The sequence below is a fragment of the Microcaecilia unicolor genome, chromosome 13, assembly GCF_901765095.1.
Source record: "Microcaecilia unicolor chromosome 13, aMicUni1.1, whole genome shotgun sequence".
NCBI classification, from domain to species: domain Eukaryota; kingdom Metazoa; phylum Chordata; class Amphibia; order Gymnophiona; family Siphonopidae; genus Microcaecilia; species Microcaecilia unicolor.
In genome coordinates this window covers 77,432,837-77,453,126 of record NC_044043.1, presented here as the reverse complement: position 1 = coordinate 77,453,126, position 20,290 = coordinate 77,432,837, and the positions used below count along the sequence as shown (strand labels likewise).

General features: G+C 43.6%; 1 protein-coding gene across 3 annotated transcripts in view; it reads right to left on the bottom strand.

Annotated features, from left to right (window-relative positions):
* The window catches only part of PRDM16 (PR/SET domain 16), an 895,576-nt gene that overhangs the window by 105,670 nt on the left and 769,616 nt on the right, over positions 1-20,290 (bottom strand). For all 3 annotated transcript variants that reach the window (XM_030222585.1, XM_030222586.1, XM_030222587.1), the window contains one exon: positions 10,781-10,883. In XM_030222585.1, the coding sequence (XP_030078445.1) occupies positions 10,781-10,883 (103 nt within the window). The remainder of the gene's footprint in view (positions 1-10,780; positions 10,884-20,290) is intronic.

The following is a 20,290-nucleotide window of genomic DNA, read 5'->3' as shown; positions in this document are numbered from 1 at the left end:
CATGTAGAATCTCCAATAGTATCTATTTTATTTTTGTTACATTTGAACCCTGCGCTTTCCCACTCATGTCAGGCTCAATGTGGCTTACATGGGGCAATGGAGGGTTAAGTGACTTGCCCAGAGTCACAAGGAGCTGCCTGTGCCTGAAGTGGGAATTGACCTCAGTTCCTCAGGACCAAAGTCCACCACCCTAACCACTAGGCCACTCCTCCATGCGAGCCCTTACTCCCTTCTATTTAGGAGGTGCTAAGGGCTCCTGCGTCAAGGAGGCATTACATTAGGAGCCTCCTACTGGAGACCTCTCAGCTCTGAGATCATTGAGAAATCTCACTGTTCTCTATTCGTTTTATTTATTGCTCTTTAAAATCTTAGTCGTGCGTTCTTTTCTATTTGCTGATTGTTGATTTATTGATTGTAAATCACTCTGATCCCCCGGCTGGAAATTGGGGTATATCAAATACTTTAATAAAAATAAGCATAAATATTATTCAGTTACCCCCAAATTCTATACACGGTGCCTTAAGCTGTGTGCGCTAATTGAGCTGCGTGGCCAAACCGCATGCACAACTTAATTGATTAACAAGCCGATCGGTGCCGATAACTGATACTTAACCAATTAGTGGCGCTAATTGGCTTTAATTAGAATTGACGTGCAACAATTTTCTAGGTGTGTTCTATAACACAGGGCGCATAAATTCTAATGTGAGCAGTCGAAAAGGGTGCAAGGCCATAGGTGTGGAATGGGTGGTGTTCTGCTATGGATTTACAGCCTGGCTCACTAACACAGACTGCTCAGTGATGACCGTGGATTCTTTTGGATTCGTGATAAGTAAATGAAACCTTTATTAGAGGAAGCTAGATTCTACAATTGGTTAATATATATACATATATATCAGGAGCGTAGCCAGACACCCAATTTTGGGTGGGCCTGGGCCCAAGATGGGTGGGCAGAAGAACCTCGCCCCGTTCCACAGGTGATTTGGTCTCTCCTTCTCTCGCCTGCATGCCATATGGTCTCTCAAACATCCCCCCTCTCCCGTATACCTTTTAAATAGCAGATTTTCACCAGCAGCGAGCAGCAACTAATACACACTGCTCATGTTGGCCCTACACCCTTCCCTCTGATGCAACTTCCTGTTTCCGCCTAGGCAGAAATACATCAGAGGGAAGGCTGTGGGGCCGGTGTGAGCAGTATGTTTGTCACTGCAGGCGAAGATCTGCTACTTACAAGGTATGCAGGGGGGACACTTGTTGGGAGTTTTCGGCTGGAGGGGCTTGGAGATCCCTGCCAGCCACATCATAAGTATGCTGCTACTGGGTGGGCCTGAACCCAAAGTGGGTGGGCCTGGGCCCACCCAAGCCCACCCTTGGCTACGCCACTGATATATATAATGGTTAGCACATATACAGTAATTAGCTCTAGAAACACAATGGTTAGCTGTACAAACAATCATGACATCACTGGTCTCTACATCTAAGCAATGCAAAGAGTTCTTTAGACCAGGAAAAGAAGCAAATACCATGATTAGCTATATAAACAATAATTACACTATACAGGTGGGTTCTGGGCATTTCAAAAAACTATGGCCCCCTTTTACTAAGCTGCGGCAAAAGAGGGCCTGCGCTAGCATCAGCGCGTGTTTTTCACCGCGGCGGGTAAAAGAGAAGTCTCTATTTCCTGCAGGAAATAGCCTTTTTTTTTGGGGGGGGGGGGAGCCCTTACAGACACCCATTGAGGTGGCAGTCAGGGTTCCCACACTAACCCAGCGGTGAGAATTATTAAATTTGATTTCACAAAAGAACTGACATCTGTATGTGTTCTTTCATATTTGATTTTTTTGTAATTTATAATTCTCTTTTAAAAGGTGACTTTGTATGTAAAAGTATGAAAGTAGTTAACAGAAACATACAACCTTGCAAATAGACAACACACACACACACACAAACGTGCCTGGTCACTTTGGCATGAAGGGAAAATGTCTTTGTTTATGAATGTGTGACAGGATGACTAATTGAGGGGCCCTTTTACTAAGCCGCATAGGTGCCTACGTACGTCCTGTGCACATCACATTCCTGAATCTCTAGTACCCCAGCTGCAAAGGACTAAAATATAAATTAACATATGCATTCGGCTTCTCATACATAAGCACGCAACTATGGAATGCACTATGGAAGGCTGGTGTTTGGGAGGCGGGGCTAGTGCTGGGCAAGACTTCTACGGTCTGTGCCCTGAAAATGGCAGATACAAATCAAGGTAAGGTATACACAAGAAGTAGCACATACGAGTTCATCTTGTTGGGCAGACTAGATGGACCGTGCAGGTCTTTTTCTGCCGTCATCTACTATGTTACCATGTTACCAAACGTCATAAAAACAATGCACGACCTAACAAACTTCCGAAAATCACTAAAAACCAGCCTGTTCAATAAGGCATACCACAACGAGCCATCCTAAATACCAGACAGCAAAACCTATACCAGAACTGGACAAAACCAAACTCTCTACACTCGACTGCTTCATTCACTTTGTCACTAATGAACTTTAATGCAATACCACTGTATTCCTTATTCCGAAAATGAATTCTGTATACGTGACTGCTTAATCTACTCTGTCACTTATAAACTTTAAATGCAATACCACTTTGTAGTTCTCACTCCGGAAATGGCGATCGCCATTGCGGCATAATGTAAGCCACGTTGAGCCTGCAAATAGGTGGGAAAATGTGGGATACAAATGCAATAAATAAATAAATAAATAAATAAATTTTGAACTTCCGCCAGGGGCGGTAATTTCATTTTTTAGGCACATCCACTATGTGCGCCGGACATTTTCCAGTGCGCAGCGCTAACCGGGCTGTAATCGGCATTGTACACATGTAGACCATTACCGCCCGGTTAATGCGTGAGACCTCACCACTAGGTCAATGGGTGGCAGTAAGGTCTCAGGCCCAAAATCCACGTGCGCCAATTTTAATTTTGCCGCATGTCCATTTTTGGCCCCCAAAAGGCCTGTTTTGGTAGGTGAGCTGAAAAATGAACCTGCGCTCGTGCAATACATGCGTCTATACCAGCGCAGGCCATTTTTCAGCACACCCTAGTAAAAGGACCCCTGAAAGTGGGCATTCTACCCGAAGAAAATGGGTTTTAATAAAACTGTCTGTGCTATATGTTGGTAAAAGTACTCAGCTGTTACCATGTTTGCATGTCCTTTACTCCTACTAGAATGAGGCATTCGGGGTGGGGGTTTGGAAAATTCAAATGCATACACACAGTTTTACTCAGAAAAAGCATCCACACCAATTCACAGGTGTAAATGTATGCAAGTACTTTTCCAGGTCTGATTTTGAAAGTGAAAGTACACAAGTATCTTTCACTAATGTGCACCGTTCTTAGCGGAACCCTTCAGCTATTCTAGTGCTTTTTGTACTAGGGTTTAAATACATTTATTTTGAGAAGTCCCAGCTGTTCTTGGGGGATGGTAATTATAAAACAGGTGGCTTAGGGCAGAGTGAGTAAGCACCTATCCAGGGCCTCTTCCATAAACCATTAGGCAGAACGAGGCAGCCGCCTAGGGCAGCAGCTTCAAGGGGGTAGCAAAGAGCAGCTGCCACCAAAGTCATCAGCCACACAGAATCAAAAAAAAAAAAAAACCTCATCAGTTAATATTTAAAAGCACGTGTCCAATTAGAAAAGTTATAGGGTTAACATGATTATACTTATCATAATCTTGGAGAGGGAGCTGAAAGTCTGGGAACCTGAAAATTAATTGGGGGAGGGTCCAAGGCTGAAGGTTCGCCAATACTTTTGCACTAGCCTTGCTAAGTACTTTTGTGTCTTTAGAAATTGTCCCTAAAAAGCTGCCGAAATCGCAGCTAAAATGATACGTTTGTCTGCTTGGAAGCAGATAAAAGCTCGTGCAGACACACGTGTTTTATGAAATACGTGTGCAAATCGTGACTCCACCCAAACTCGCATACACCAGAGTTGCATAAAGCGCGTTCTTATCCCCGCATGTACTTTTCACACGGAGTAATTTTATAAGAGGAACTTTACACGTATATACTGCCTTACACGTATGAAAATGACTCTTCAATGTTGGCCGGTCTTATTCTGAAACTCGGAATGCCTTTGATTGAACCCGCATAAAAAAGATGAGAATTGGCATGTCGGACCCTCCTTCAGACTCCCTTTGTCTCTGAGCCCAATAGGCTACCAGATCTCCGTATTTTGAAGTCCTGGAATCATCCTGAGATTAAAAGCTAACAGTACCCTTTCTGAGTCTCTGAAGTTATGAGACGCTACAGGTCCCGTACAGAAGCACCTTTGCCCCATCCCACCCTCCCTTTTTTTTTGCAAACTTCCTCAAGAAATAAAGCGTTAATTGTGGTGCCTGAATACGGATACTGTAAATCAAAAAAGTTGCCGTCAGATACCCTTACCAGCTAGCGCCTGAAAGAAGCTGGAATTAAGTTCCATTAAATGAATCAACTAATTGTACACACTTGTCCAACGAGGAGATTATAGGCTACCGACATACAAAATGGCACATAATAGATCTGCTTCTCACATTTGGAGATCCGAGGTTCATACAATTAAAATCCATTTCCCCGTCCCCCTTGCCAGTTTCACTAAATATTGCTCGGCATAATGCAAACTTCAGTGTGGAAAAAAACAGGTTACTCCTTCAATATCCCTTGGGGAGGGGGAGGGGGGAGGAAAAGGGGAAAAAAAAACAGCCAGCGCTGCCGGCTCTCTCTCTGTGTCTTGTTTGTCAAATCGGTGGCTGCTCCGTCTGTCTCGAGTTCCATCAGTAACACTTAGGACAATGGCAGAATGTAACAGAAACAAAATATGTTCTCTAATGGCTTTCAAGAAACCAGGGGGAAGGTAATTATGTAGCATCTACATACTAATCTAGCAGACTAAAATCTCAAAGGAGTTTGAGGGGGATACTCGAAATTCCAGCAGAGATAAGGGGTTTTGCTGCCTTCGGCTGGGTTTTGTATAAAAGAGTATTTTTTTTCTTTAATGGTAATTATCTTTGTGTGGAACATTTTAGCTTTTTTTTTTTCTTTCTGGTGACATTCAGAGTTAAACCGGGGGAAAGGAAGCATGAACTGTAGAGGTGGAAAGGACCAGAGTCTGGGGGGGGGGGGGGGGGGGGGGGGGGTGATGAGAGGGGAAGGATCTTCCCCACCTTCAGTAGCAAAAGTGAAACATTTCCAAATGAAACTGCCCTTTTTAAGTTTACAGATGATGATAGGCAGATGTGAAATTATCCCCGAACTCAAAGGGGCGGACGTGAAAAATACATTTCGAAAAAAAAAAAGCATGATAGCGGAATAGGCTCAGATAAAAGGTTTGAAGGTCCTGGCCGTGACCCACCCGTGTGCCTCACTCTGTGCATGCCCCCTCGCATTTTCATTCTAATTGAGTTGCGCACTAAGGTTATAAAATAGCGCCAGATTCTATATATGGCACTTAAAAAAAACATTTCCGTCTAAGTGTATTCTATAATATTTAGGCACGATATATGGAATACGCTTAGTTGATATCCCAGAGTCTAAAACTATGCGCGTCCATTTACACCAATGAAAACGTGACATAAATCCCTGTGCATAGATTTACGCGGACTGTATGTTGCATGCAGTGAACATCATGTTATTCCTCAATGCAATACCATCCGATAGTCATATTATTCCCACTGCAACCTCTTCTATACCTCCTCTATGGCTGATGCATGTGGAAAAATCAATTAGAAAATGCATCAGCCGTAGAGGAGGTATAGAAGAGGTTGCAGTGGGAATAATATGACTATCGGATGGTATTGCATTGAGGAATAACATGATCACTGAATACAACTTCACAGACAAAAAAAAAAACAACACACACACTGCTTGCTTGGCAGGTTTAGGAAGGGGTGGATGGCTGAAAGGGCATCTCGATGGAATTAAAATTTGGTAATTCATAGAACAAGTACCGATTATCTTGGGCGGTGTGGCAATCATGGATAAAGCCATAGAATGAGACGGTCAGCAGTATTAAAGCAGAGTAAGCTTAATGACTACTGGCCTATCAGCTCTCATAGTTATAGGGTGTGGTCTGATGGCAAGAGATCTGGGTTTAAATTCTCATTATCTCACTGACAGTACCTTGGGTGAGTCACTTTGGGGCCTTTCCCCAAACCTGCGTAGGCGCCTACGTTCTCCCAACACATGTCAATTTTGAGTTACTGCCCAGCTATCACGTGGCCCTTGCGGTAATTTCATTTTTGACGCGTGTCTGCTACGCATGCTGGAAAATATTGTTATTTTCCGGTGTGCGGGCGGTAATCGGGCAGTACGCGTCATTCTATGCGTGTAGACCATTACCACCCGGTTACCGCGTGAAACCTTACCACTAGGTCAATGGCTGGCGGTAAGGTCTCAGACCCAAAATGGGCAGGCGGCAATTTCATTTTGACGCATGTCCAGTTTTGGTATTTTTTTTACAGGCGCGCTGAAAAATGATTCTGCGCGCGCCCAAAATACATGTCTACAGTACCTCAGGCCATTTTTCCGCACACCTTTTAAAAGGGCCCCTTTTTATCGTCCATCCTCTAAGATAACCACTTACATTGTAAGCTCTATGGGAAAGGGTCTTGCACCCGAGAGTAATATAATTTGATATCAAGCTCGTTGGAATAAATGCAGAAATAAACCTGCTACCTACATAATACTACACGGTTAATTTTACAAAGGAGAACTGTTACCAGGGATGTTCAATAAACAGAAGATATTCAAGGTGAAAATAGAAAGAATGAAAAAAAGTAAGATTTTTGACGCTGTGTGAAAAAAATCCAAAAATGCAAAGGTTTTCTCAGTAGAATTTGACAGGAAAGTAATTTGATATGAAGAAAAGAAAACACTCGGCAAAATTCTCCCATTTCCCTTCATTTGCATATGTCCCCTTCCCTATTACAAGGCTTTTTTTTTCTAAGTATAAAAACAATGAATTGCCCCAAACTATGTAAATTGTGCCCTTTTCCATCGTTTGCAAGGAAATTCTATCAAGAAAATCTCTGGTGATTACATTCATGATTTAAGCTACACATGAAAAAAAGCACCAAGGGCCTTAAAAAGAGGGACACAATTTTTATTTTCTATTATCAACTTTAGGTGACAACAGTTATTCATGAAAGACCCGACACGGGCCGTGTTTCGGTGCTGCCGCACCTACGTCAGGGGTCGCAATGATGACGGAGAAGGGATTTTTAAAGTAATCTAAAGCAGCTGAATTATTGTCAGATATGTCTCCGTATATTCAGAAAGTTAAAGCTCATACTCTCTGTCAATATTAGATATTCTCCGTGTATTCGGATAATCAGTCTTCCTGAAATACAGAGCTAATACTCTGTCAGTATTGATGTCCGATTGATTGGAGTTTTGCTTGTACTTCGCTCCCTCGCTTTGCTATAACTTAAGCTACACATGACCAATATTCATAAACCTCCTGATACAAGGAAAATCTAGCACTGTGGGCATCTTGAACCCTCAATTGTTTACTCCCATTGGCAGTACCACCTTCCAGTGCCATGTTTCTATTGCTTTAGCCAAGGACGCACAAACCCACTCATACCTAATTCTCTGGGCAGCTCCACAGCATCTGTGGATTGACTTTGAACTGGGTTGCCACAGACTGTGATGGAAAAACGTTAGAAAGCGTCCACCGATTGGTCATGGATTTATCTTATGCTTTTTCTTGGTAGCTGAAGGCAAGTTACATTCAAGCTCAGGGCTGGTGCAAAGGTATTAAATTCCCTAGGTGAATCTTTAGCTTTGTGCTTCTCTGACCCTTGCATTTAGGTGCTATGCTACCTAGGCATGCTCTTACAGTCAGTGCTTGGGTGTTTTGTCGCCATTTGAACACATAAGTGTACAGCTCTGCCCTTGCAAGTGGCAGTATTTTGCACACTTACTGCTCTGAAATCAGGGGCGTAGCCAGACCTCACGGTGGGAGGGGGTCAGAGCCCGAGGTAGGGGGGCACATTTTGGTCTGCCGCCCCGCCGCTGCCCCTGTGGTAAAAACCATGTTGCCTCAGATCTTGCAACCCATTTGATTCTAGAAAGTTCTCTATCCTTTCTTCAGCAGCATCTCCATGACTTTTCCCCACCTCTTTTTCGGTTACTACCTTTATGAAGAGGGGCCACATCAGCCCTTCCTCACTCCTCTGGAACCTCTCTTGTCTTGGAGGCAGTGTATGCAAATCAATCTCATGCCTATTTATTGTGGACAGTGGCGTACCAAGGGGTGGGGCGGGCCGCCCCGGGTGCACGCCGCTGGGGGGGGGGGAGAGCCGCGCGCCTGTCGGCTCTTCGTTTTCATGCTCCCTCTGCCCCGGAACAGGTTACTTCCTGTTCTGGGGCAGAGGGAGCATGAAACGAAGAGCCGGCAGGCGCGTGGCACCCCCCCCCCCCAGCGGCGTGCACCCGGGGGGGGGGGGGGTTCTTTCACCGGGGGATCGGGGGTTCTTTCGCCGGGGTGGGCGCTGCACCCTGGGGGCAGGGCGCATCGGCGATCCGCCCCGGGTGTCAGCCCCCCTAGGAATGCCACTGATTGTGGATATCCTGAAAACCTGACTGGCATGACCAACTTGGGAAACACTGCTTTGGAGGACCTGCGAGAACCTTATGGAACTCTCTTGGTATCCTAGGCTGGATCTTATTTGGCTCCATGACTTTGTCCACTTTTAGTTTTGCAAGTTAATCATAATCACTTTCTTCCGTAAATGGTATAGTAACTACTCCATCCCACATGTGCCTTGGTCAATCATTTGCGGTCCTTCTCCAGGATTTTCTTCAGTGAATACTAAAGACAAGTATATGTTTAGCATTTCCACTTTTTTTTCATCACTCTATGCACATCATTCCCGAGAATCTCTGAGAGTCTTGCAAGTCTACCTCCGATCTTCCTTATCTGCCCAATATACTTGAAAAAAGTCTTTGTTATCTCACTTTACAGTTTTTAAGCCATTTTTTCTTCTGTGTATGGTTTTGCCAGTGTGATTTCCACCTGTATCAAATTATTTTAAAGCATGCTAAAGATAGTAAGGATGTACATTTTTTAGCATTCATTTAGTTTGTTTGCACGAACTACATGTATATATATAAATTAACATTTGTATAATTGATTTGTACATGTTAGAATGCCCCACTACATATTAAAGTCTTGGGCTCTTCAGCTTGGAGAAGAGACAGCAAAGGGGAGATATGATAGAAGTCAATAAAATACCGAGTGGAGTGGAACACGTAGATGTGAACTGCTTGTTAACTCTTTCCAAAAATCCAAAGACCAAAGGTGCACGCAATGAAGCTACTAATTAGTAAATTTAAAACAAACCAGAGAAAATATTTCTTCACTCAACATGTGATTAAATGCTGGAATTCATTGCCAGAGAATGTGATAAAAGCAGTTAGCCTAGCAGGGTTTAATAAAGGTTTGGATAATTTCCTAAACAAAAAGTCCATAAGCAATTATTAAGATGGACTTGGGAAAATCCACTGTTTATTTCTGGGATAAGCAGCACAAAATCTGTTCTACTCTTTTGGGATCTTGCCAGGCACTTTGACCTGGCTACTGTTGGAAACAGAATACTGGTCTTGATGAACCTTCGGTCTGTCCCAGTATGGCAATTCTTATGTTCTTATATTCTTAAAAATGAATGCGTGAAATGAACTGAAAAACCACTCAAAAATCAGAAAAGATTTGAATAGTTCCAAAATGTACATTCCCCTAAAAGGCAGAAATGAAACACACACACCCCCATCTGCAAATAAACATAATACAAAATTTGAAAAAATGCAAAAAAAAACTGACACATCACCTAGTAACTCTTGTTGACACTTATAAATCTCCCCAAGCTTTCCTATGATTAGAGGGTTTCGTAAGAACTGCACCGGTGGGGGAGGGGGAACTGTAGGGTGATGAGAAGTTGTATTGTCTCATAATGGAAAAGACAAAAAGTGATTTACGTCAGAATTATGAAACTGGGTGAGCTGAATGAGGATGAACGCAGTATCAATTATAACAGAATACTATCTTACTAAGGAGTATGTTTACTAAGGCACATTAGCATTTTTAACACGCCTTTAAAGTTAAGGCACGTTAAACGCTAACACGTCTATACATTTCCTATGGGAATGTAGATGCAGCACCAATGTGCATATCTTACAGTAATCTGTAAGTTACATGTGTAATTAAGAGCCCCCACTCATCTCTCACCCATGCTCCACCTATATGAGTGAGTGGAGGAGTAGCCTAGTGGTTAGTGCAGTGGACTTTGATCCTGGGGAACTGAGTTCAATTCCCACTGCAGCTCCTTGTGACTCTGGGCAAGTCACTTAACCCTCCATTGCCCCTGTTACAAAATAAGTACCTGAATATATGTAAACTGCTTTGAATGTAGTTGCAAAAACCTCAGAAAGGCAGTATATCAAGTCCCATTTCCCTTTCCTTATATACACCCCCCCTTGCATTATGGGCCAAATTCTATAAGTAGCACCTAAAAATCGGTGCTGAAAATTTAACGCACTTAGTGCAATTCTATAAGGGGTATGTGTCCTGATATGACATTACCCCCTAACCCACCCCACATACATATACAATACAGCGTAGATGCACTTGCATGATTAGTTAAACAATACACCATAATGTAAAATGGCCTCTGCCTAGCTGGCTTCCAGTTGGCTGCTCTTCGTTATTCCCATGCACATAGTACTGGAATGGTATAAAGATGAACTAACCATCTAGATTAGGAGGCATGTTCCCAACTGAATAGGCTCCGTCCTTCATGTACACCAACAGTTCTTCTCCCGGTTCAATGTCCTTAATAACTTTATAATAGATCTGCAGAAAAATAAAGAGGCATGCATGAGAATTAAAAATGGATTTTTACGCAATCCACGATCATGCCATTGTCTGTAGAGTGCCACACAGAATTCTTAAGCCCAAACCATATAAACAACTGTAGATAGCCATAGAAAATTTTTGCGACATTATACTATTTCTGTAATCTTCCGATACTATAACTTAATTTTCTTTTTCCTATTTCTAATTACTAGTGAAAGACACCATGTGTGAGTTTTCAAGACCAAATTTATCCTTTTCTTATGTAACTAGTGACCAGAGGGCCCTTAAGCCATGTAGGCGACTGTGCGTGCCCAACATGCGCCAATTCAGAACTACCGCCTGGCTACTGTGTGGCCCGGGTGGTAATTTTATTTTTTTATATTCGCCTACTATGCATGCCAGAAAATTGCTAGCATGCGGCGCTAACCGGGCAGTAATTGGCAGTGTATGTGTGCTGACGATTACCACCCCAATTAACGCGCGAGACCTTACCGCTAAATCAATGGGTTGCGGTAAGGTCTCAGGCCCAAAATGGACGTGTGCCAATTTTTATTTTGCCACACGTCCATTTTTGGCCCCCCAAAAAGGCCTTTTTTTGCAGGTGCGCTGAAAAATGGACCTGCGCGCGTCTAATACATGCGTCTATACCAGCGTAGGCCATTTTTCAGCACACCTTAGTAAAAGGACCCCCAGATTTGATGACATGTAAAGAAGGGATCATGTACAGCATCATCTCCAGATAATTCATACATTGCTTCAAGAAAACATATCACAGCTCCTAAATTATCTGGTTTACTGCTAGATCAGTCTTGCCTCCAAATCCTGGCAATCTTTGCAAAAAAGAAATGCATTTTCTATAGATCTAGCTTTAGGTACTCTTTTTGGGAATGCAAAAATTCAGTATCAGCAAAAGAAGTTTAGGCGATAGTTTCTACTGGATAAATAGAAATCAAACAAAATAAAACATGGAAGAGAAAATAAGATGATACCTTTTTTATTGGACATAACTTAATACATTTCTTGATTAGCTTTCGAAGGTTGCCCTTCTTCGTCAGATCGGAAATAAGCAAATGTGGTAGCAGATAGTATATATAAGTGAAAACATTCAAGCATTACTATGACAGTCTGACAGGGTGGGAGGATGGAGGTGGGTAGGAGGTATGCATGGGGACATCAAAGCATATCATTGATATTCTAACAGGATGGGTGTGGATAGGTGAGGGGTGGGGTGATCAACAGAGACATACAGCTTTATGGTTTATAATGGGCTAGGAACCCCAGATCCTTGTTAAGTCCTTTCTGTTGGGTGTTAAAATATTCAATCATTCTGACTTCAAAGGTCTTACGTTCTTGTATGGTTTTAAAGTTACCTTTCAGGATTCTCACTGTGAAGTCACTGGTACAGTGTCCTGGTGCTATAAAATGCTGACCAACAGGCGCGGGAGCCCTACTGGCACCAGTATTGTTCATGTGATGTCTATGTAAATTGAATCTTGTCTTAAGCATCTGGCCTGTTTCTCCAATATAGCATCCTTCGTTACATTTTTTACACTGAATGATATATACCACATTGGAACGGCTACCACACTCCTCTACTTACTGGATAAATGTAACACATCTTTAGTAGTTTACAAGCTCTGCATTCCCGTTATTGGGTTAAAGCAAAATATGCAGGTCAAATGATTAGGTTATTCCAGTAAAACATTTCACCTTTGACTTTTTTCTCATCCTTTATTTTTACATATTCAAGTGGATTAATATGGCAATCAGATGACTTTCTACTCTTGGTGTAAGGTATGCCGTCTACCTTTATTTATTTATTTGTTGCACTTGTTTCCCACATTTTCCCACCTTTTTGCAGGCTCAATGTGGCTTACATTATGCCGTAATGGCGATCGCCATTTCCGGAATGAGAAATATAAAGTACTATTATATTTGAAGTACAGAAAATGATAAAAATAAATTATAACTAAGTAGATATACAGTTCATTTCAGGCATCAGAGATCAAGGGTGATGCATAACATTCATTGGTGACAAGGTGATTTAGGCAAACAGGTAAAAAAAGAGTTCACATACCCTTAGCGAGTTGTGCGCCTAAATTCTAATCAGAGCCAATTAGAGCTCATTATTGCTTGCTAGGTGCTGTTTTCAGCACCTGTTAGCTTGTTTGATTACATGCATTTTATAGAATTCATGCCAATTTTGGCGCCGATCTCTAAGCATACTACATAGAATCCAGGGGATAGCGCCAAAAAAATATAGGTTGCGGTAAGGGCTCATGTGGTAATGGCCACAAGCTAGTTGGGAAATTAGCACATGGCACAACTGCAATTGCAGATTTTATAGCCACGCTAAAAATGGCCCACGCATGCGGGAAACCCATACGCTAAAACCAGCGCAGACCACTTTCTAGCGGCTTAGTAAAAGGACCCCCAGAAGAATAAAAGGTAAAGGAGTGGAGGAGTGGCCTAGTGGTTAGAGCACCGGTCTTGCAATCCAGAGGTGGCCGGGTTCAAATCCCACTGCTGCTCCTTGTGATCTTGGGCAAGTCACTTAACCCTTCATTGCCTCAGGTACAAACTTGGATTGTGAGCTCTCCTGGGACAGAGAAATATCCAGAGTACCTGAATGTAACTCACCTTGAGCTACTACTGAAAAAGGTGTGAGCAAAATCCAAATAAATTATTTGAGATTCTGTTGCTACTATCTGAGATTTTACATGGAATGTTGCTACTATTTGAGATTCTATATGGAATGTTGATATTATCTGAGATTCTACATGGAATGTTGGTCTACATGGAATGTTGCTACTATTTGAAATTCTGTTGCTACTATCTGAGATTCTACACAGAATGTTGCTACAGTGGAGGAGTGGCCTAGTGGTTAGAGCACCAGTCTTGCAATCCAGAAAGTGGCTAGATCAAATCCCGCTGCTGCTCCTTGTGATCTTGGGCAAGTCACTTAACCCTCCATTGCCTCAGGTACAAACTTAGATTGTGAGCCCTCCTGGGACAGAGAAATATCCAGAGTACCTGAATGTAACTCACCTTGAGCTACTACTGAAAAAGTTGCAAGCAAAAATCTAAATAAATAAAAGAGGAAGCAAATGGGGTAATTCAATAGGATGGATGTAAGGTATCAAGCAAACTATATATGGTGGTAGCCGGGCAGTAACTGCAAATTGATGTGCATTGGGTGCAAAGAGGCAGCTTAGTAAAAGGGCCCCTATGTGTACACATCTAATATAATAATTCGCACCTCCAATGTTCTGAAGCTGACTCTGTGGCAGTGAAGCCATGTAGTGTTCGTAGGGTTTGTAATTGCCCCACCTTCGAGGGAACTCTGTATAGCTGCCAGGGAAAGAAACGTGATGTCAGAAGAAGAAGGGATCAACTACAGGCCTCACACTCGCTCTCAGTGCCCCGCCCTCAGAGGGAAGGGAAGGGAAGGCTGCATATAATATTCACCCACCGGAAGTTCGTTCCTTCCCTCCGAGTTCCAGGGTTGTCGTCCATCCCCCCTCCCTCCCAGTTCCAGCGCCCCCCTCCCTCCCAGTTCCAGGGTCATCGTCCCTCCTTCCCTTCCAGTTCCAGGCCCCCTCCCTCTGAATTTTAAAAGTCATCCTGACTTACCTCGCGCGGTAAAAAGCGTTGCAGGCTCAGCACTTACTTCAGTTTTCCCTTCTCTGTCTCTCAGCTCTGGTCCCGCCCTTGAGGAAACAGGAAATGAGAGTGGGACCAGAGCTGAGAGACAGAGAAGGGAAAACTGAAGTAAGTGCCGAGCCTGCACGCTTTTTACCGCTGCTACCGGCCGCCGTAACCCCAATGAGGTAAGTCAGGATGACTTTTAAAATTCGGAGGGAGGGGGCCTGGAACTGGAAGGGAGGGAGGGAAGGAGGGAGGACCCTTGGACTGGGAGGGAGGGAGACCCTGGAACTAGGAGGGAGGGAGAGAGGGGGGGCCCTGGAATTGGGAGGGAGGGGGGACGCTGGAACTTCCCTTAAAAACATTAATGGCAGAAGGTGGTTACCTTGCTAGTGCCCGTTTTATTTCAATGAGAAATGGGTTTTTTTTACTAGTTACATTACATGACACGTATATCCACACATACTATCGAAGTCCAGTGTAGCTCACAAAAGAAACTGGAACATCTCCGTGAATTAAACAAATGAATAAAAAGACCATATACATTATACAACACAATCACTACATATTTAAAAATGTTCTAAATAAGAATGTTTTCAGTAACTTTCAAAAAGCCATATAGTTAGATTGCCTTCTAAAATCGATTGGTGAATCATTCCATTGGCCAGCTGCCGAATATGCGAATGTACTAACAAAAACCTTTTTATAAGCCATCTTTTTTGGGGGGTCCAGATATTGTAGAATTAAAAAAAACAAACACCTAGATCTAGGGGAGACATTCCTAGGTGATAATTTAATTAAACCCGACATACACGCAGGCGTTTCACCATGTACTGTCAAAAGAAACAAGGCAACAAAGGTTAAAAACAACTCCGTCAAATTTGCATAATCTAAATATCAATCTTGCAGTATTGTTAAACAAGGTTTGAAGTTTTTAAAAATCACCGTTACAATGTGTAATTTTAAAAATCTAATACATTGCAACTCCACCCCAGCTCTGGCAAACTATGCTCCCAGATGCCTACACACGGGTTGTGTAATTGTATCCACATTCTTGTTGGCATTCTTGCTTGATCATCTGCGTTCCCCTGCACAATTGTACAATAGCCATCTTCCATGTTTAAAACATGCTATACACATGCAAAACATTTTCTGAAATTACCCCCACTGAGCATGCTATATTATAAAATTATGCTCTGTACTGAGTTTTCAGAGATTTAGTAGATTCAATATTAGACCTATTACACCTGAATTATAACTTGCCTTGATCGTGAGTGTGGAAGGGAGTGTTCAAATCCAAAATCCAAATGAAAAAATTATGTTCTGTTTGAACAAGGGAAAGAGAGGAAGGGGAGGTAAAAAGCAAGGGGTGGCCACTAGGGGAGCATCTGTAGCAACTATTCGAGGTCCCAGGCCCCCCTCCTTCCATCTTTTTAATCACTGGGCTGTGAAAACCTTCTTTAGACACACTGATTACCCTGCTGATGCCACTGCAGAGAGGGTAGGGAAGGGAACTGAGCTCAGACTCCTGGTCCCTATGGATATCTTTTGTTGTCTGCTTCCTTCTTTGGCTTCCTCTGAACAAGAAGGGGTAGGAGAAGAGGGAGGATGGCCACAAGGACCAAAATGAGAGGCACAGTCTTGATAGAAAGGGAACATAGAATAAGAGAAAATGAAGGCAGGTAAAGACCACATGGCTTATTCAGTCTGCCCCACAAAGCGGAGGAACCCTCAGTCCCTACGTACACCAGCATGAGAGAGTCCGAGGAGTAGGGTAGATAGGCTCTTCCAAAAAACTAAGGGGGACATCAATTCAACAAGGTGATCTTTACTGAAACAACTCAAAATTGAGTTGTTTCAATATAGATAATCTTGTTGAACTGACATCCCCGTTGGTTTTTTGGAAGAGCCTATCAACCCTACTCAGACACTCTCTTATTCAGTCTGCCCTCCATACCATGCACTATCCCCTCCTCTCCCTTTGAGATCCTATGAATTGTCTCAAGCATCTCTGTGGTGCCATCTTCCAGTATGGCTTTAGCGCAAGGTCTTCTCCATCCAGGGTCTGCCTGATCAGTAGGTGGATTAAGTATCAGCTTAAGGCAGAAATATTTGGAAGGTGGTACCGATGCAGCAGTCAGAAAGTCTACAGAAGACTCAAAGGGGCTGGTGCAGCACATTAAGCATCTGTGCTTGCTCAAGGCCTTCGGGGTTCACCTCTCTGAATTTTGTGTTTCTGAGAGGGGTCAGGAGTTTGCAGGCCTTGAGTATGTGCAGATGCTCAAAACCCCACACTGGATGTGCTGAGTCATATTTAGACATATTGACTACCATGCTGATGCCACTGCAGAGGGAGTGGGAAAGGGAAGGTAAGCCACTGAACAAACTGGAGGTGCTGGGGTGAGGGTGGAGAAGGAAAGAGAGAGATGCTGAACACCTTGGAGGATAGGAGGTAGGAAAGGAGAGAGATATTGGACCTCATGGAGGGGAGATGAGGAGAGGCTGGACACCTGGAGGGCTGTTAGAGAAGGGGGGGATAATGTATATGGGGGGGGGGGGAAGGAGAAAGCCCTGAGCTGCCCCTTGGCTAAAGGTTTGTCTAGGGTGTCAAATACCATTGGGCTGGACCTGTCTCCTTCTGTTGTAAGTAATGCATGCTTTTAAAAAAAACCTGATGTGTCTTAACTGGGAGCAGACATGCAGCTTAATGGTTACAACAGCAGGATAGGAACTGGAATGCCCAAGCTCAAATCCCACAATAGCCCCCTTGTGGCTGGGGCAAGTCACTTAATCCTCCATTGCCTTGGGTTCAATGCTGGGAGCTCAATCTTCTTGGCATTTCGCAGCCGGTACTTTGCTGTGGTGATTTTGGACAAGGCTCCTCTTCTTCTATTTACTGGAATTGTCTGGAAGGGAAAGGGCAGTGTGCTTGTGACTTTTCCCTGTGTAGTTAGGGACCCTCAGTGGCTCTGGTTTTGCTGTCAGCTCTAAATATTCCTGACTGATCAACAGCGTCCTGACATCTGCGCATGTGCTGGGCACATCCCTGGTTGGAGAGGTGAAGGAGGACCTTGCTGGAAAAGAAGTCTTTTGGGTAGATTTGTTGAGAATGGAACCTGCCATATCCCAGAGAAATTTCAGAGAGGTGCAGATCATCCAGCAGGTAGGGTCCAGGGAGGAGAGAGAAGATGGCCAACTGAGAATGCTCCAGTGTTTTATCATTTCTTGTTGGACCATACGCTGAAGTCAGGTGGGGTGTATTTGATCCAATGAAAACTCAGGGATAGCTGAAAACTAATTCTCTATGTTTTTTTTGAGATGGAGCATAGTAGCTGGTCACATATTTAAATGATATCATAAGGATTCCTTGTGGCCATCTGCAGGGCCGGTCCTAGGGTCTCTGGCGCCCCCCTGCAGACGATGAGTTGGCGCCCGCGCCCCCCTCTGGCGCCCGTGCAGCCCCGCCCCCCCAGCATCTCCTTTCTCTCTTCTCCCACCCTGCCCCTGTCCAGTGATTCTCCTTCACCCGAATCGCCCCATCCCCCGCCGCCCTTGGTGCTTTAAATCTTTAATTTACCTCCTTTCCAGCAGCCGCGTCATTTGAAAGCCTTGCCCCGTCTCTAGCCTTCCCTCCCTTCGTGAGTTCGTTCTGCAGTCCCGACCTTGAGGAAATGATGTCAGAAGGCGGGACTGCGGAACGAGCTCACGAAGGGAGGGAAGGCTAGAGACGGGGCAGGGCTTTCAAATGATGCGGCTGCTGGAACAGAGGTAAATTAAAGATTTAAAGCACCAAGGGCAGCGCGGTATGGCGGCGCAGCGCCGCAGCGGTGCCTTTGAAGGCAAGGCGCCCCCCTGCGGCGCTTACCCCGCTTACCGGGTTCGACCAGCCCTGGCCATATGCATACAACCATACTTGACAGGATTAAGAGTCATTGTCTGGGAGTAGATGGGCTTTCTTTTGTCAGATTAGGTGGGTCATGGTCTGGGAGTGGAGGAATAGCCTAGTGGTTAGGGTTAGTGCTGCAGACCTTGATCCTGGGAAACTGGGTTCAATTTCCACTACAACCCCTTGTGACTCTGGGCAAGTCACTTAACCCTCCATTGCCCCAGGTACTGTACATACCTGCTTTGAATGTAGTTGCCAAAAAAACAAAACAAAAAAAAAAACAACCACCACAGAAAAGCAGCATATCAAGTCGCATTCCCTTTCCTAAAACAAAACATTGAAAGGTAGCATATCAAGTCCCTCTTTCCTTACTTTCCAACGCTCAAAGCTACCAGTACAAATGTGCATGCTATTAGGATTGAGCATTGGGGAGTTCTTTTTCAGTGCTGGAAGGGTGGTATGGACTATCATGAGTCCCATATCTGGCCTTTGTAAAGGGGCAGAAAAGTATTTTGAGAAAACATTCTCATTTATTTCTTAAACGTGGCACAACAGACTTTTTATATTGTCAACTTCCTGCTTTCTGGGGGGGGGGGGGGGGGGGGGGTTCTTTCTCTTTTGCCCTCAGACACTTTCTGAAAACTTTCCACTTTTTAAAGGTGTCACTTGTTTTAAGTCCATGTCTCCCACCCAGTATCCTTTCATCAGTTTTTCATACTATATTCATACTATATGCCCTACTTGACATTTCGCCCATTAGATTGTAAGCTCCTTGGAGCAGGGACTGTCCTTTTCTTAATCTGTACAGCGCTGCGTAACCCTTGTAGCGCTCTAGAAATGTTAAGTAGTAGTAGTAGTAGTTGTAATGTGGGTGATGGGAGCGAGGGTCGCAAAGAGTTTTGATTATGATCAGAACCGCAGCACCTCAGAGTCAGCGAGAACTTTCCAATAACTTCAATCGCTTCTTTCTCCACAGCGATGAAAGCAAACTAAAGCGTGAAAGGGAAGGGGGTTGTTTCATGATGAAGTTACACTGTCTGCTGAATTACTGCTATTATATTTTTTAACAGCTAGCGTTTCTTCTTTCAAAGAAGTACGATATTATAACAAATACACGAGGATCTGTCATCGGTGGTAAATTCAAAAGCAAACGCCACTATAATCTGAGAAAGTTAAAAGAAAGAATACGCTATTTTACATAGCTTTGGGGGATAGTTTTTGTACCTATATAGTTAGTACCTGTGAGCCAGAAAGCGGAACAGCAGTACAAGCTGGTTGCACAATTTTGGCAGCCGTGGTATTAACTAGAACAGGTGCGATAGGACCTTAGTACATCAGCATTGTCCCTGCATTCGGCAAAACCGCTCGAGAACAGACATTTTTGCAGAAAGATGTTTGTTCCTGGATTAGCTCTCGCGTTCTATTTTGACAATCGCACGGTTTTTTTTACAATCTTATTCAATCCTCCATTCACACAGGTGCCATGTGCATGAGAAAATTGTGACTTGAACAACTACTGCATCCGTTTGTGTTATTATGAAACGTATTCCAGTTCTGAACATGCAATGTTTGCTATGTTGACAGGATCTTTGATAAATCCAGATCAAATTGTTTTATTGTCTTGTTTTCGTTAGTTGGGAGCAGAAATATTTTGTTAACACCACATTCCAGTGCCCCTGTCCGATCCCGCATCTATTTAACCAGTGTCTGGCAACCACCCTGTTCTACTGGCAGGAAACCTCCGTCTGCAATAGAATCAGTCAGGATCCCTTCCCTGCTAGAAAGGTGTTGGGAAAGCCAAACGCTGCGTTCATTGATTACAATCTCTAACCCTGAATTTTTTGAAAAAAAAAAAAAAACACACCCTAATTCA